Raw genomic sequence first — 17,629 nt, 5'->3', positions numbered from 1 at the left:
TAAAGGCTACTTGTTCATTAGTTACATTTTAAACAGATTTCTACGAGTGCAAAAGCATTGAGCAGGCTTGAAGGGTACCAGTATGTGCTAAATTTCTTGATGGCACATTGCAGCATTTAAACGTGAACAGGTGGAACCATGTACATAAAGCAAAACACGTAACCTCACTTAGGATGATGACATATTCAACTAATTCATTCTTAAACTGGAAAACACGGGCAGCATGAAAGCACTGCCCCATCCAAAAACTACTGTTTACTGATAATTTGAGTATTGTTAGACCTGATTAATTTATTGAGAGTGAAATAAAATTGTTGTAATTTTCATTAGTCCATCATAACTTACCTGAAGGGACCACAGCTTAGAGATGGCTTGTATCGGGCAATAGCAAAAATTGTTGGCAACATGCATAAAAACAACATGAACAGCAACATGGCCAAGTAGAAATTATTGGATCTGCAAGAAGGCATAAATGTTTCAGGTTACCCTAATCAGAGAGAAAAACAGAAGCAACGTGAAAGATGCAAGTCTTCATCTACCTAACAGGTTCAAGATCTACGTTTCTGAAAGATCAAAATCATTCTGTTCTGATTAAAAAGTCTGAACAGAGCCACTTTAAACAGACCCTTAATGGTCAAAATTCTATTTGTCCTGCTTTCCAGATACTGCTGCTACAGCCAGAGAACTGTTTATAGCACTGTTCTATAAAAACTCATCTGACTGTCCGGTTTTGTTGGGAAAAATAAGAAAAAAGAAGCAGAATTTGATTCATCTTCAGAACATATTAGAAAGAATCGATTCTTAAGACATAAAGATGCCCTAAGTTATCTCAGTTTGAAAAAATAATTCTGATATTCATCCTGATAGCATAAAAAAGGGGAAGTTCTATCGTGTGATGCAGCAGATAAAATAGGATACTTAATAGTTTTCATGAAAAGAAACATCAAGCTATTGGACTTGCTATGATTTACACATGGAGCTTATTGCACTTAATCAGATTTCTACTGAAATAAATAATCTGTGTCAGGCCACAGTTCCCGGTTTGGGGATATTATGTGACATATTATTTAGTTTGATTTCTAATTACCCCCAAACTTCCACAATAAAAATACTTTTGACGGTACTGCTTGATTTCCTCTGTGAAAAGCCACGATTGCTGATGAGTCCTTCTGCCCTGGATACTGCCCATGGAAACTCATACCTTGCCTTCTTGGAGGGAATATCCAAAGTTTTCAGTACAATCACAAACGAGCCTCGGGCAATTCAATCCCACTTGAGTCTCTTTTGTGTTTATCTAACTACCCTGCTGTAACTCCAAACTCTCCAATTTCTTGGTAACTACTTTTATTCTTCACAGACCTTTGATATCTGTCTATCTTGACTGTAATTTTGCAGAACTAAAAGCTCCTTTTGTTTTGTTTCTGCATACAGAAGACATTTCCATTGACTGCGTTTCATTTATTATCTAACATTCTTATTTGGACTAACCGAGAGGCTCTGAAAACCTGCTGATGTGGTACGTTACACGTTAACACAGCCCAGCTCCTCAGGTACATGAGTCCAATCAACTTGAGGACATTGAATGCTGGTAAACAAGGTGAAAAGAAGGCTCCCATCCTGGAAGAACAATGTCATGTCAGTGCTCAGTGTTCCTGCAGCAATTTTAACAGCAAAGCGTTGTATGAAAAGAATAGATAAGCAACAGGTCACTACCAGCAGACAACCCCTTACTATAATAAAGTATAAGAGAATGCATTGCTAATATCTTGCTTGAATACCTTTCACTGAGAATTGTCATACTTCGTAATGAATCAGATTGCTTATGGGTTACATACCAGATCATTCCTTGATTGTAGACCAAATGCAGTACATTCTCTGCAATTTTGAATTCTCCATATTCTGGCTACAAGAAAAAGAGTGTAGGATAAATACTTAATCTTATTTTTTCTTTTTTTCTGGATCACTTATTAGAGTCGTTTGGCTGACTCCATTTTCAGACAGCACATGGCCTGAAATATCTGGATCAAATACCACCTTCTGGCAGACAGAACCCAGTAAAACCTACTCAGTGTCAAGGGATTAGATAAACTGATTCATCTCTAGTTTACTTTGTTTACTCAAGGACAAGGTACAGACTTGAGCCTTTCGTGCCTACAGCTGCTTGCTAAACAAATACTACAGTAATTTCTTTAAAGAGTTATATGCCTTTTCTTATTGCTTCTTGGATCACTATTAAGGACAGTTGTTACAGCTACAGAAAGGAGGATGTAGGATGCAACCCATTCCCTCTGTTTCCTAAAGGCCAACAAATTACTCATCTTTTTCTGTGGGATTGTTCCACGATCTCATTTTGGGAAAGACAAAAGTTTGTGCACCACAGCCATAGGAGTAGGCCTGAGAAAAATACCCAATTGCAGCATTTATCCCGTACTCTCTAAATAAAGCTCAGTGTGAGTTGCGCCTTTATAGATTGTGCTATGTAGAAATTACTGACCTATCAAAAGGCTTTCAGAACATCCAGTACTACGGGAAGGACTCTGCACGTCTCTAGCACTTTAGTTTCATAAAATAAAAGCATGTACTTACAAACTTGCTTTCTAGGTCCCAGCACCAGCAATCACTTAAATATCGGACACAGAGTCCACGGAAGAAATCAATTAGCAGGATGCTCGCAACTGTGAATATCATGTCGATGATGGACAGCTTTAGCATCTCCTGTAATACATGTTGTTCCAACATATTGAGTCACTCCGAAACTGCCTTGCATACAGCTCTTGTGCATTTATACTTGCATTTCCTATTTTGGATCATGCTTAGTACCCTGATGAAGCATGATTTTATATGTAGTTTCTTATAAGCATTTCCTGTTTGACTTTTCCCTTACTTGCCTTTGCTCTGACATAAAGAACAAACATAATCAGACTTCCAGGTGTGCCTTCTACAGTTTGCAGCAATAAAACTCTGGGCATAGTGATTTCAACCTTTCTTTCTAATGAGCTTACTGAAAATTTATCTAGAGAGACAGGATGTAGCTATTTACTCTGTTGTACCAAATCCTTTGTTCTATTGACTCTTGAAATAAACACTTAATAAGTGCTTTGCAAGGAGAAATGCTTATTGTTCACAGAAAACCACAGCCCAATGACAGTAGGGTCACCAAGCCACAACAGAAATCTGTTTAGTGCTTACAGATTAATGGAGTTACTCCTTAATTAATTGAGCCTTGAAAACATACAATTAAGTAGAAAAGATTATCTTTTACATATATATATATTTAACCCATGCGGTAAAAGAAGAAAAAAAAGAACAATTAAAAAAAAATACCTGATGCCTGTGGAATAGGGAGGACAGCAGGCAGAATAGAAATCAGCCTAATAAACCTAGGAGGAAATTTGGCTCCTGATGATCAAAAAAGACCTTTAATATTGCTCACTCTGGAACAAAGAGCTAAGCAAGCCAGAAGTGTGCTAGCATCATTTTTCCTTTAGTGGCCTGGGCAGTAGATGAGTGCAGCACTGACAGTGACCAAAGTACATCAGGATCAAATGACAACCTTTGTACTATGCATCCTATTAAAATGCAATCTATCTGCATCACGCATCAGTAGAGATCTGCCTGTGCAGAGCTGAAGACAGAGACTGAAGGCTGGCTAAGGGCACTTGGACAACACTAAGCACATTGTATATACTGAACAACAAACAAAGCTCTTATGCGTGGCTATAGCAATTTGCACAATCTTCACTCTTTCTATACAGCCCTTAGCTAAATTTCTGGAATTTACACCAAGAAAATCTCTAAAATTGAACACAGCATGACATGGCTTTAACTTCTGGTAACAGAGGAGTTAGGAGTAATTTTAATAATGAATAATATAACAGTGACATACTTGACCAACGTAGGTCTCCCAGCACTGGTTTTGGGCAGAGTTAGAGGAAGCTGTGTTGTTAACCAGTGAACCAGCGGTTGGCAAGCTTTGAGCGTGAGATTCGCTGCTATTCATTTGTGCATCAGAAATAGTTGCAGATAAAGTGTCTTCTTTAGCAGGAGTTCCAGTTGCAGAAGAGGGGGTAGAATTGTTGCTAACCTGAAAAAACCAAATGTCTTGAAAGCTGCATTTTCACCTGTACTTTTTCTCTCTGCCTTTATACCTGCATGCATGCAAAAGCCTCGTGCCCTCAACAAGGCATATGTACACATGAAACCACTTCATGTGTTTTCAAGCAGCAATTAGGTGACTTTCAGGTAGCTGCCAAAGTACAGGTGCAGGTGGAAGTTTTTTAAGACAGAGATAGAAGCTGATTTTAGGTCCAATACCTCCAACTACCTAAAATGCTGACATTTAAGTAGTTGAGGAATGCACATAAATGTATTATTTATTTTACTACACGCCAGCAATCAAATGGATCAGTTATCCAAAAGACAAGTATTCATAAGTGAACATTACAAAATCAATTTTATAATCCTTTCAAACTGTAGCGTGCTTTAATGCTAGGATTTCAAACTAGTTTTCACCTGACTTGATATATACTGTAGATGGAATTCTTTCTGTTGTAAAGTCAAGTCATTTTGCACATTAGCAAACATTAAACTTACAGTGACACTCATACTGTTCACTTTATCCAGGAGAGCAATGATCAAACTGTAGAGATTTCCCAGATACAGAACAAGAACTCTGAAAACGATAAGACATAGGATATCAACATCCCATGGACTTTTAATATATCCTCCTGTCTGGCAGAAATAAAACACGATCAGAACTGTCTACTTCCTCCCTTGTTCTTCACATTCTTCCTACACTGCATAATGTCCATACCTTGCAAGCTGAAAGCGAAGAGTGGTCCTCGGATGGTACATCTCTAGAGCTGCCACGAGTTCAAAAGCAGAGGGTGCAATCATGGTAATCAGTGACACAACTACGCTTACCTACAGAACAGAAAGGCACGGTGCTGTTGTAGTTTGCATGCTGATATCCTATGGTGCCTTGGCTGCTGACTGAAATATTGCTGATGCTCATGCTTTTGTAACTGCTTTTTTTGGAGAATATACTTTGAAAAATTATCACTGACATTCTTAATAACTGCAGTTGGGATCCAAAATTAAAGACCTGAAATATCACTCAGGAATCTTTGCTGTAGATAATTATATTCTAGCTTTAAAGTTATTAGCTTATTAATATCAAAATTCACCATGTTGGAAATATAAAGAAAACATCTTCCTCTGAAATGGATGGGTCGTTCTCTGTACCCACTTACTTCCTATTCTCAGCATCCAATCCTTCCTCTGAATAAAAATATTCACAGAACATGCAGTATTCTTCAGCTGACATCAATAGCCATTGTCAAAGCTGATTCCTCTTTAACAGCCCTTCCTAGCTCTTTGGCTCAGTGTTCACTCAGCTCAATCATGGGCACAAAAGAGAATTCAAACTATCCTCATGAAATAAGAGCCAGGTAGAACTGTGGTCTCAGTGAAATGAGGTCTTGCAGCACCTCGTTGCCCACACCTGCTCTGCTGACACCTTGCAGACAGAGGGAGCAGGCATGCAGAGCTCCAGGTAAGCACAGCTCGGCACTCCCACTGCTCATTTCTCCCAGCTCATCGCTTGCAGTTTACACCTCAGTGCACACTATCAATACAGAGAGCCCTGAGACAACAATCCTGCTTCTAACACAGCAGTGACAAATATGGCGTACCTCATTTTTTTCCCATAGAGTCAATTCCCTCTTGTTGTTCTCTAACTTTTGGGATCGATCCACAACGAAGTAAATGATGTAAATACTTCCAGTGAGCGAGAGAAGCACGAGGATGTTTGCAATAATCCTTAAGCTGATTGTCACCGCCCTAAAAAACAAAAACCACCCAGCCAATATAGCGGGCTGCCTTATTACACCAGGGCTCTTTTCTAACGTGGCTTTTATAGGCATGAAACAATCACAGTAGCCCTGCTGCCTGCATTGAAGCAGTGCTTTGGAAAGTGCCTCCAATCTTACATACATACAGGTTTTTGCTTTTCTTCTTTTCCTGCTCTTCCAATATAGCCTCCTTGAAAGAAAAAATACATATATTAAATAGCGTTCTGCCAAAATAATGTTCACCTTTCATAGAAGGCATCAAGCATACTAATAAAAAGCTTTCCAATATTGATGCAGCTGTCAGGTACCCCCTGGGCCATTTATTACAGAGAGATGAAATATATCCGTGTTTTTACATTGTTAACATAATTTTTATTCTCCTGTTCAATGAAATTGCATCACAAGCAGATTTGTTTCTATTTTTTTAGCTTCTTTTCACACATACGGTAACAATAAACAGAACACAACAGCCACATAGGAACAGAAGAGACATATGAAATGAAGTGGTGGTGTCAGCAAGCGCAATGTGACTGCAGTACCACACGGAGGTGTGATAACCTCCCCCAGGCAAATGCATCCATTGGTGAATACCAGGAGACAATAAGGAGCACAAAGAAATGAAAGGCGTATTTAAATTCCAAATTACCAAAAAAAATAATTTGTAGAGAGGTTGATTACCCGAATGCTATTAACTATGGCAGCCGCTTTGCTCTCTGCAGCCTCAGGGTTTCCTATTAAATAATCCCAGGCACAGAACAGCCTCCAGCAGAAAGTGTAGTTTTCATCAGAAGCACTTGCTAGACTCATTCTTGAGTTCTTTGCCATTCTGTGAGTAGAAAAATAGAAGAAAAGAAAATATGATTGAAGTTGATGTGCGAAGACATGTCTCAAATCACTGGTATGGTTCACAGTTTTCAGTTTCTTTTTAGATGCTCAAAAAGTTTGTGGCAATCAGTGTAATTGCTGGCAATTTTATGAAGAAAATAAAGCAGGGTGAGGTTCTGAGGATGAACTTGACTTTTGCTCTTGTGCAGAAGAGATTCACTGATTGCATTTTTCATACCTGACAAACAATGCAAGTAATATCTCCCTACAGCTGTGAACTTAAACATTTTTAAGATCACCAGGTAGGGTTCAGCTAGAAGACACTAACACAAAATCACTATTACTGTGAGTATGATCCGATCTGGAAAAACTAGTGATCATGCAAAAGACATGTTTTCTTTTCTGTTTATTTTCATCCTCAAAAATTATGTTATTGTTAAATAGAAACCCAGTGATGTTTTACAGACCCTGGGAAAAAGGAAAAAAAAAAACATCTACTTGGCTCAGACAAAAGGGCAGAATGTTGCAAAGTCTAAGAAATGAAGATTAATAGCTTATGAAAGGAAGGGCAGCCAAATGGACAGTGTTATATAGGGAACAATAATCAGGCAGGCAAGAAGTCAGTGGGCTAAATCAGAAAGAGAAAAGCTAATCACATCGTGAAACTGCAGATGTGTAAATCAGCATCAAGAACACTGGTGACCCTTGGATCAAACTAGAAGGTAGAATAAAAATAGATGGAAAGGGAAGGATTGGTTTTGAAGCGGAGTTATTACAGACAACACTTAAAAATTGCCCTAGACTGCACTATGCCAAATAGGCATCCAGAAGGGAAGGGAAAGTGAACCAAGAGGACAGAGCAACCTCACCCCCACTAGGCACTGCACATGCCTCGATTTTATGGCCAGCACTTGCAGTCTTGCTCTCTCCTACCTCCTGGCCTTCAAACAGCACAGGAATTAAGCTCAGTGTGAATGGGATGCTACCTATCAGCTGAAACGATGCAAAGGCTATGACACAACTTTTGTATTAGTATTTCAGTAGGCGAGAATAGTAGTGCCTAAAAGCATTATACATAAAATTTAAGTTTCTGTCAGAACAATATTTATACTAGAAAAAAAACAGAAGAAACTTCCACCTCACACTATAATAACACAAAGCACCTAAATCCATGTTGCCCTCCTTTTATGGAGTGGGAAACTGAAGGGAGAACCAAGATAAACATCAGCAAGACAAAGAACAAACTAGAATTAAGCTCCATCTGCATCCCTGCCGTTAGCAGATGCGAACAGGTTAATAGAACAGTGCAGAATAAAAGCAGAGGAAATGGGATAAACATGCCATTAACGTCTGCCTGAACATGCAAGCTTACAGATAGCCATAAACGGGAAATCTTACTTTTTTAAGAGGATGATGAAGCTGTAAGCAAACACTGCCATGCCAACCAGGAAGTAGGCGAGAGGCAGCCGGTATCCTGCTTTCCCAATCTTCCTATCACTGCCATAGTAGCCATAAAACAAAACAGAGTACTGGAGGTAGCCCTGCAGAGACCAGAGTCTGTAAGTAAGAGTGGTAATGAACAGGTACAGTCAAACAGTGGTAATAGAACAGTAAAGAGTGGTTTTAGCCTTGCCCCAAGCGACCAGATGGTGTCCAGGTCCTGTGCAGTTTTCAAGTCCTCCTGGCGAATGGTCTTGCTGACAGTGCTGCCGAACGGCGCGCCGGCCAGTAGCTGGGAAGAGGAGAAAAAAGGTGCTGCCTTTTTTTCTACCTATAAATCACATTTGCAAGACCTGGGCATATTCAATACCAACTGCAGCTTTTAGGATTTGGTTCTCCGTTTTAGTAATCGGATACAAACATATTCTGTAAAAGCATTAGTACTATGTTGACAAAATATAATCTCTAACACTAATAGCAAAATTATCCTTTGGCAGAAAAATGTACAACCCTCTTAATAGTGGTGTTTATTTTAATAATTCATTTGAAATTGTGCATTTCAAATTGATGTACGCCTTAAAGTGTGGCATTTGTTTAATTCAGAAAGGAAAGCACAACGGGTAAGCATGTTTCTGTAAATATTAGCAATGTGTTCTTACCTCTGGTAAGACTACAAATGCTCCTGTCATTATGGTAAGTACAATATTGATTCCAAATAGCCATCTCAAGAAGATGAAGTAAGAGGCAACTCCAGACCCAAAATGACCTTAAACCGTAGAAAATAGTTATCTGAGCAGCACAGTCTATAAAAGCTCCCATCATTTATTCATTAAGTACTACCTGAAGGCTAAAGCAATAGAAAAACCTGCCTCATCGATGCAGTGTGAACAGCAAGGTAGAGAAAACATTGACGTGCCAATGAGGAAAATACAATTACGCCACAAGCTCTGTTGGACGGATCTGCAATTACCAGCAGTATTTACTCAAGAAGCTGCTACACTGGGTGATGTAATGCAGCAATTCCATCTGCTGTGGAAGCACAGCGGCACAACCTAACCGCTGATGTGATGTTCAGGGCTGCCCTGATTTAATGTAGGACTGCCGAGGTGCCTTCACACCGCTTGGTCCTGGGCTTGGCCTAAGGATGATGACCCATGGACTGTGATGAACTATAACCAAAGCTGCAACGGACAAGTCTGACTTTTTATTTCTATATTTACTAATTTTTTGGTTACTCCACACTAAGATCATCAGTGAGATCTGTGCAGTGCCCAGGGCATCAGGGAAAGTAGGAAAAGCAAAATTATACATCAAAATAATGCTGCTGATGGAAGGTCATGTTTAACACTTCCTCCCAAATACTATTTGACTCAGTAAATCCAAACATGAACCTTAAGACCCAGCATTTAATCCAACGCTCTGTGTTTCCATCCCGTTAAATCCTTATACTTACTCTCAATTTTTTTAATTCGCATTTCCCAAGGAATGAAGAGCACCACAAAATTATATGCCAGTCGAAGGAACTTCCTCCAGAGCTGAGGGAGAAAAAAGCAGAGAAGCAAAGAAAGGTGACAGCTTTGCATGGAGAGGAAAAGAAAGAAATATGAGAGACGCTGATGTATTGCAAGAAATACCAGCAATGTTCTTAATCATCATCTCAGACTGTATCTGCGGTGTGGAGATGGGCATGGTGGGATTTAGAAAAGCACAAAATGTGGGAGGGCTCCTTAGCTTCTGTTTGTATCAATAGTACTATGAAGGAGTTTTCCAGTTATACTCTTTGATATGTGCTAAAAGAAATAATACAGTTACCCTACACATAACGAGTGGTGCTGATTAACTTCTGAATTATATCCCTGTGCAGAATATCTTCAAGCAGAAACATGCGGTAGAGACAATTAGATTAGATACAGACAATCATTTTGAACTCTAAGATGAAAGCCTCGATTTTGTCATACAAAGAGGAATATGACCAAGAACAAAACCCAATGTCTGACTTACTAACACATACTGCAGCCCCTTAGCACTCCTCTTTCTGGTTGACATCCTAGTTCCACTGAAGTCCGAGACATAAAACAGTATTTATTTTTACAGCATCCTATTTCCACTGCATTTGCTACACACAAAGGCAGAACAAGGAAAGATGACAGTTATGCATGTGGCCTTTCACTTGTTCAAATGAATATAATGCATGGTGTTCTATTTTACCATTGCAACCCTGACTTCTAGAATTGAAATAAATGAGTAGACTTTTCACTGTGCGACTGTGATGACACAAATGTTATTGACTGCTTAGATGACCAAAGACCTCTTCTCCATCGGTTGCATATTAGGAACAGTTTCCTGCATATTATTAGTTTCAAGTAATTAGGACCAGAGTCTATTTTCAATAGTGTAAATAGATTTGCTAAGATTAGATTCAAATCCTTTGAATATGATGCAAGCAAAATCCTTCTTTATCAATGTATTTACAACAAGCTATTGCAGAATTGTCTTGCAAACTAAAAGCTAGACACATTTTTCATGCTCAGCTATTGAGCTGTGGCCCCACAGTCTGCTGAAATTGCTCTTCAGAGAATACTAACATCATATTGTTAGCATCCCATTCCCATCACCCTCTCTGGCAGACATCAATATTTGTATGATTTGAGAAGGAAGCTTCTACTGTGTTAACACAAGGAGATTCATCCCTCACACATTAAATTAATCTGCGAAATTGTAATGACTAAATGCACATCTGGAATCAGATGTTGGAATGTCTGGAATCAGTTGGAAATCAGAATGACGTAGAAGACATACGTATATCTGTGAATAAAAACTTCAGATGACTTTGGTATAAAGAAGAGACATTGTTTAAGAAAAAGCAGACATACCTCTGCACCAGCAGCCTGGTAACCTCTGGTTCTAGTGAGCCTCCCTTCGTACTTCAGCACAATCTCCTTTGCCTGTCTGCACAAGAAGGTGGAATTTTGCTTGACACGGAGCCCAGTGCTCTGAGCCTCTAGTTCTGCACAAGCAGCAAACAGCTATAGCAGAACACTCTGAAACACTGCTGTAGATTAGGTTTCCCCATGAAATCCCTAAGCAGACAAAGCTTTTTTTCCTACTGAAGATTTACTGTCACATTAAAAACACTGAGAGCTTTGCCTGAGAAAACTTGATATTTAAAACTTTTATTGCAAGAAGGGTTGTCTGTTCATTTATTTTTTTTCCCTCTGGCCTTTTAACCCAACAAGGCACAACGAAAATGACTAAAATAAGATTGCTGTAAAAGTGTGATTCATCTTATGTGGATACAAAAGAATTGCTCTTGCAAGATTCCAAGGGGTGTGCATTCATGTGATCCTACTTCTACTCATACACAGTCTTTGACCTCAGCAGCAGTTGGATGGGGACCACTGGAAACTCATAGACACAGAAGCTGTGGGGCAGCAGAAAGGCAGACAGTCGCAGACTGCGTAGCAGAGGAAAATCATAGAATGGCTTGGGCTGCAAGAGACCTCAAATGTCATCGAGCTCCAACCCCCTGCCACGGGCTGGGTGCCCCTACCAGCTCAGGATGCCCAATGTCCCATCCAACCAGGCCTTGGGCACCTCCAGGGATGGGGCACCCACAGCTTTCTGGGCAGCTGTTCCAGTGCCTCACCATCCTCAAAATCTCATTGCTTCCAAGATTAAACAAGGACGCTGCTGGGATTTCCTCAGGACTGTAATGCTATCCGAGCATCAGACGGCTTCTAAGAGAAAAGTGCCAGGTGAAGAAAATAAAGTGATCCCAAACATACAGTGTGAAAGACACAACAGAATTCAGTCCAAATGTTGGGCATGCACCCTTTGCACTGTATGTTTGGTGTTGTTACCTGAGCACCCGCAGCTTCTGCCTCATCGGCCACGGCCTGCAGCGGATGTTGGACATGACCTCCTTCTGGTACTGGATGTTCTGGAAGACCTGCTCTGGGTCTTGGCTGTCAGCCTTCTCTTCACTGATATCCTCATCTGAGTTGCTGAACACACCACGAGAGGAAAAACAAGACAAATTATTCCCATTCAGATCCCCATCATCTGTTGGTTTGTGCAGTATCCAATTCACAAGAGCAACCTAACAGCAATAAGTGAGGGAACTCACAGAACCCTATTGTTTCAAAGTTGATGAATAATCTGCATGACTTCCCCTTTGATGGGATGTGTCTCTTCCTCCCCACCACTTGCAGCTCCCTAACTCATCCACGTTCACCAGCTGAATTCCAGTCTTTCCTCTGAGTGTTTCCAGCTTGTACATCACGCTAACAAGTTCTGTTTTTTTCTGGAATAAAGTGCTGTCTAAACTTTTCCATCAAAAGCACTTAAAATTTATTACTTGCCATGCAGTTTTGGCCTTTAACTTTGGTTTTAATAGTGATAAAATATTTCCTTGTTAGAACAGAGAGGGAACAAAGGCTTAGCACATTCTGCCCCTTTGCTCCTGTTCTCTGCTGATGGGGACAGGAGCACTGGACCACAGCGCACCAGGAATTACAGTGTAAAAATTTCATGCTCTCTGATGTAGATTTCTATGGATGATTATTAAATCTTCTCTTCTGATGCTGCCACCACGTTCACTTAGCTGCAGCTCTCTTGTTCCATTTGAAACAGGGAATTTCACATGAGCCAGCAGCAGATACTCCCTTGTGTGAACAGAACCGAACACCTCCAACAACCACGAGCTAGCAAGTTTTGCAATTGCATCTCTGAGTCTTTGTTGGGAAAATTCTCTGCAATTTTGCTTAAAAAGCAACACCTTTGAATCACTTGGATTCAACCTCACCGCTGCCCTGTAAAAACATTTGAAGGATGCACTTGGCCAGACTGCAGATCCATCAGCCCACACTCCTGGCTCTGACCTTCAGCCACCATGGACATTCAAGGAAAATGCATAATACAAAGGAAAAGTATAGAGATTTCCTACTCTGCTATACTTTGGAATTACAGTGAAGGTGTTTATGGTGCAGCAGGGAGTATGACTGGTAGAAAGGGAAAAAGAAAACAGCTTTAAAATACATCTAAATATAGAGAGAGGAGCGATTCTTCTCATGTTCTTTTTCATGTTACGGCACTCTAAATGAAAGATAGACAAGATCTCCCTTTTCTGCTCTATAAAGAAGATGTGCACTTCAGTAGAGAGGAGGATCCCTACCTGTGGGGAGGCTCCTGGTAGGTGTAGATGTTGGCGTGCCGCTTCCCCATCCGATACTTCTTGCAGGACTTTGCAGGTTTTGCTGCAGCAGCAGCAGTGCCTGGTGCTGCTTCCATGGTGGCAGCTGCCCCAGCACCAGGTGGGACTCTGCCACGCTGGGAAGAAGCCTTGAGCCCCCGGCCAGGCGTCTCTGAAGCAGCCAAACGTTACAGAGCAGAGAGCAGTGAGCAGTCCTGAGCCCCGAAGCAGAAGATCTCGCCCTGTGCTGCAGCAGTGGCAGGACCTGAGCCTGGAAGTGCATGCATGCCTTAAAGTGGCAGTGCACAGCAGCTCCCGCCAGGCTGCTTCTAAGGGAGCTTCCCAGGAGCAAGGCAGGGAACAGACTCCAAGGGTGGGCCAGCTGCAGTCCTTAATGCAGAGCCAAGCTTCCCTTGTAACGTGATGGGATCCCTCCAAGTGCCATCCCACCACACTGGGCTGGCCCACTCTGGGTGATGTTTCCACTGACATCATTGCTTCACATGTTTGAGCGAGAATTCCTGCTGAAGTAAAGCAAGAATTGTTTGTATTTTGGTCTTTAATAACAGAGAAAATGTGATGGCAGTTTCCTGCAGGGCTCCAGGCTCTTTTCTGGAGGACAGACCCCACATAGTGGGAGGCCACCTCTCAGCATGACCTGCATTCACCACACCTGGATTTAAGACTACTCTTTTGAAGGGATCAAAATACCAGCCCTTCAGACAAGCTCACACGACCAAGAAATTCACTTTTTGCCAACATCTGCAGCACCTTAAATATGATCAATTTCATTACTTACTGTATAATTTTCAACATTTACTTTAAGCATGAGTTTACAGAGACTGTTCACTTGTTCCTAACTCGGAATTTGCTGCCCTTAATAGCTCTGTGCACAATGTGGCAAGATTTTCAGTTACATAAATCAGTGGTGTGTTGTAACTCACCACTGCAGCCTCTCCCCAGAAAGAACGTTAAGTTCTCTCTGCTAAATTGCACAGGCTGCTTTCTTTCCCCCTGCCTTGAGATAATCAAAAATGCTGCCACTTGCTGAGAACTCTCACTTTTCCATTATGGTTCTGTCTGTTGTACTCTATGTATTTAGTTCAATATCTCAGTGGCAACTCAGTAGTGACAAGCCTTACTACCATGCAGGTAACTCAGACCATAAAGAATGAGGCTTGTAATGACCAGAGCCCAGGTGTATCTTATTCTGAAGCCTCGCCTGAAATCTGGGACAAAGCAGAACAGCCTCAGAACAGTAACGAAATGCCCTGTCCAGAATTCAGTGAAAGCAGGCAGCTGTGCTCTGCACCACTCCTTTCAGTCCTTTTTGTTATATGCACATGGCATATAACATAGCAAAAACCATTGGTGGAAGAACCACATAGCCATGTTTTATTTACTATATAGCTTTTTCCGTGAATTGACTTTGTTGATCCCAACTGTGTTCTGAACATCTTCTGTACACACTGCCCTTAGACACAACAGAGACTCCAGTATTCAGCTTCCCATGAAAAACAGATCATAATAATTTTACTTTTTCTGTGCTGCATGTTATTATTTTTTTCATAGAGAATCTGTAGAACAAAGGCTGTTAACCTGATAAGCCAGAGCTCTATCTGTATAGACTTAAACTCACCAGCTTTTGGAATGGACTTTGCTGTTTGGCTTCAAATCCATGGGACAGAACCGCCCTCATGTCCCTTTCTCCATGTCAGAGCATCCATCAAGTGAAAGCAAGCAGCCAAAAGGGGCATGTATCAGCCCCGATTCACATCTCCATTAAAGGGCTAATCACTTCTTTCCATCTGGAAAAACAAATAGGGGAACAATGCCAGAATGTTCTCAGTCTGAAAAGCCCTATAAAGCTCTGATATTCAGACAGTGCTGCGAACACACCCACTGCACCGCTGTTTTGACCTGCTGCAAGATATGCTTTCAGGTTTATAATTTAAAAGCAATAAAATGTTAGTTTGAATTATTTCCTTGGTTGTAGTTAGTTATTTGCCTTTGCACTGCAGCCAGTGGCACAGAACTGGGGGCACGATTCTGCTGCTGTGCTCAAGAGGATAAGTGCCTCTCTATTCAGGCCAGCCTGCTCAAGTCTATTAGTTTGCTGCTTATTCCAGTTAGGTCTACTCATTGCTCTCATTTAGAAAATTGATTTTTTTTTTTTTCTATAGATGCATCATTTCAAGCAATGAGAAGTGGCAACCTGTCATCTAGATGGCTCTTTGTCACCCTGTAACATACAGAAATACTATTCTGAGCCAGACGAGCAGAGCATCTAACAAACATGTCCCATCAGGGCTAACAGACTGTGTTAAACCCAACTTTTTCTTCCTCTGTCTCACTGTTCTGCTTCCCAGCAGACCCTGGGCTTCCAGATGCACTAGTTTTCATCCAAAGGAACCATATCAGAGAGTAAAATTTAACATCATTGGTAGTTCCCAGTGATTAGACGGGTCACAGAGAAAGCAGTGTCCTTTTATGCGATGATTGTATAGCACCAAAAACATTAAAAAGCCAACATTCATGATTTATATGGATTTTAATTAGCTGACATATCTTAAAAGATCAACAGGGAATATATTAATTTACTTTCCCTTTATTAGAAGAAAGCCTAAAATCTTAAAACAAGGCGACAATTTAAGCCTGAAGTTTATACAGCTCTAATAGTGCCAGTGCTAGAATCTCATACGTCATGTGAAGTTACTACCAAACACTAAAAGCACAATGAGCAGCCAGAGACTCATGAATTCAGAGTCCATCTGACGGGAGAATGCACAGTGCTAATTAAGAGAAAATAGAAAGCAGGCTCCAGGACCTCATCTCTGAAGTTGGTGGCATCCTCCATGGCCCATGACCCTTGCAATGGCTGCTCTCTAAAGAAGTAAGGATTCACTCAGTTCAGAAGCAGGGCTTTAGGTTGGCTTTTCAACTTAGCAGCCAGTCCAGCAGCCACGACACACAGCTGCCTGTACCAATATGCTCTGCTGAGTCCTTAAATGCACTGGGGTTTGTTTATTCTGAATGAATACTACAGTGTTTACAGATTAAAAATTATTAGTAAACACTCAAGAAGGAAACTTGTGCATCTCTATGTGAAGTAATTATCAGTAATGCTAAAAACATCGAACCCCACAGAAACCAGTGACAGGCAATGATGCTGTTCAGCATCCAGTTTTGTGCGACAACACTGACATTGTTTGAGGACATTTACTTTTAGAGCTGGAAGAACTATGATCAGAAGACAGCCCAGCTAGACTTCAAAGAAATAAGTGCCATTCCCAAACTATATTCTCAGTTCACCTGTTTAGCCCCTAAAGATATTAGAGTTGAGCAGGTGGGTTAGAACAGTTATGGGATTTCAAGGGTAACAGTGCCAAAAATATTTTGTTCACTTACTAGGAGAAAATTGTTCTACTGGACTGTGTCAAATTGGTTCCTCCCCGTGAGTTTGTTTGCACAACTTTATTTCATACAGCAGGTTTATTCTTTAGTTCATGCATGCTCGTAGCCCAGGCTGACATATATCAGCCTTGGATCAAGGGAAATACTCTCACTGTGGTTCAATTTTCTTGTGAATGCACATCCCACATAAAAAAATCTCTCATTTAAAAAGTTCCTTGTGTAGTTAACTGCTCTTACATCATCGTAATAGGACTATTTTTATTCATTAGATGATTGGGCATGACTTCTAAAATATACATTTTGGTGACAGTACAAACCACAACAGAATAAATCAAATTCAAGAAACTGTCATGAACAAAATCAGGTGAATGCTTACATGTGTATTCTACAGCCTATCACTAAGAATGGCTGAGGACAAAGGGATCAGCCACACTCAGGACCCATGGTAGGATAGAGCACGACCCATCAGCTTTTACAGCCAATGCAAGCGATGCACATGGCCTGCAGCACAGCCCCTCTTTGCCTGGCACTGCACCTATAACTTGCAGCTTTCTGCTTTCAAGTGGCAAGAAAGTAAGTCACTGGGAACCTAAGACGACTTACTTTTCAGGTGGGGTAGAATGCAGCTATTCCTTCTATGAGGGAATCTGTGTTTTGTGCAGCTTTGTCTAACCAGGGGTATGACGTGCATCCTACAGACATATTCATTTCACCAGAGACCTTTCTGAAAGCACTGTAACTAAATTATTTTCCAGGCTTACGTGAGTCATTACAAGCCAGACGTAGGGAGTCACTGAAAATACAGAAGACAATTTTAGAACATTTAAAATAATAATAATTAAAAGAAATCACATTTCAGGAGAAAAGAGAGGAAAAGTTGTTCAAAAGTAACGGAATGGTGAGCTTT

General features: G+C 40.7%; 1 protein-coding gene across 2 annotated transcripts in view; it reads right to left on the bottom strand.

The window, feature by feature from the left end:
• Window positions 1-17,629, bottom strand: part of TMC3 (transmembrane channel like 3) — a 36,081-nt gene that overhangs the window by 4,267 nt on the left and 14,185 nt on the right. The window contains exons 6-24 of one of the 2 annotated variants that reach the window (XM_046899052.1): window positions 17,326-17,515; window positions 14,948-15,116; window positions 13,291-13,832; window positions 11,978-12,121; window positions 10,991-11,066; window positions 9,571-9,652; window positions 8,777-8,883; window positions 8,311-8,409; window positions 8,076-8,218; window positions 6,531-6,678; window positions 5,999-6,042; window positions 5,694-5,841; window positions 4,814-4,923; window positions 4,594-4,672; window positions 3,887-4,084; window positions 2,587-2,715; window positions 1,836-1,903; window positions 1,489-1,617; window positions 346-456 (exon numbers count right to left, since the gene is read on the bottom strand). In XM_046899052.1, coding sequence (XP_046755008.1) covers window positions 346-456; window positions 1,489-1,617; window positions 1,836-1,903; window positions 2,587-2,715; window positions 3,887-4,084; window positions 4,594-4,672; window positions 4,814-4,923; window positions 5,694-5,841; window positions 5,999-6,042; window positions 6,531-6,678; window positions 8,076-8,218; window positions 8,311-8,409; window positions 8,777-8,883; window positions 9,571-9,652; window positions 10,991-11,066; window positions 11,978-12,121; window positions 13,291-13,406 — 1,931 coding nt within the window. In that variant the 5' untranslated portion in view covers window positions 13,407-13,832; window positions 14,948-15,116; window positions 17,326-17,515. Of the gene's footprint in view, window positions 1-345; window positions 457-1,488; window positions 1,618-1,835; window positions 1,904-2,586; window positions 2,716-3,886; window positions 4,085-4,512; window positions 4,542-4,593; window positions 4,673-4,813; window positions 4,924-5,693; window positions 5,842-5,998; window positions 6,043-6,530; window positions 6,679-8,075; window positions 8,219-8,310; window positions 8,410-8,776; window positions 8,884-9,570; window positions 9,653-10,990; window positions 11,067-11,977; window positions 12,122-13,290; window positions 13,833-14,947; window positions 15,117-17,325; window positions 17,516-17,629 lie in introns of those variants that run through there. The other variant, NM_001005820.2, reaches the window with a different exon arrangement.

This window comes from Gallus gallus, chromosome 10 (genome assembly GCF_016699485.2).
Source record: "Gallus gallus isolate bGalGal1 chromosome 10, bGalGal1.mat.broiler.GRCg7b, whole genome shotgun sequence".
Taxonomy (NCBI): domain Eukaryota; kingdom Metazoa; phylum Chordata; class Aves; order Galliformes; family Phasianidae; genus Gallus; species Gallus gallus.
The sequence above is the reverse complement of the archived record's forward strand: the minus strand, read 5'-3'. Positions and strand labels throughout refer to the sequence as shown.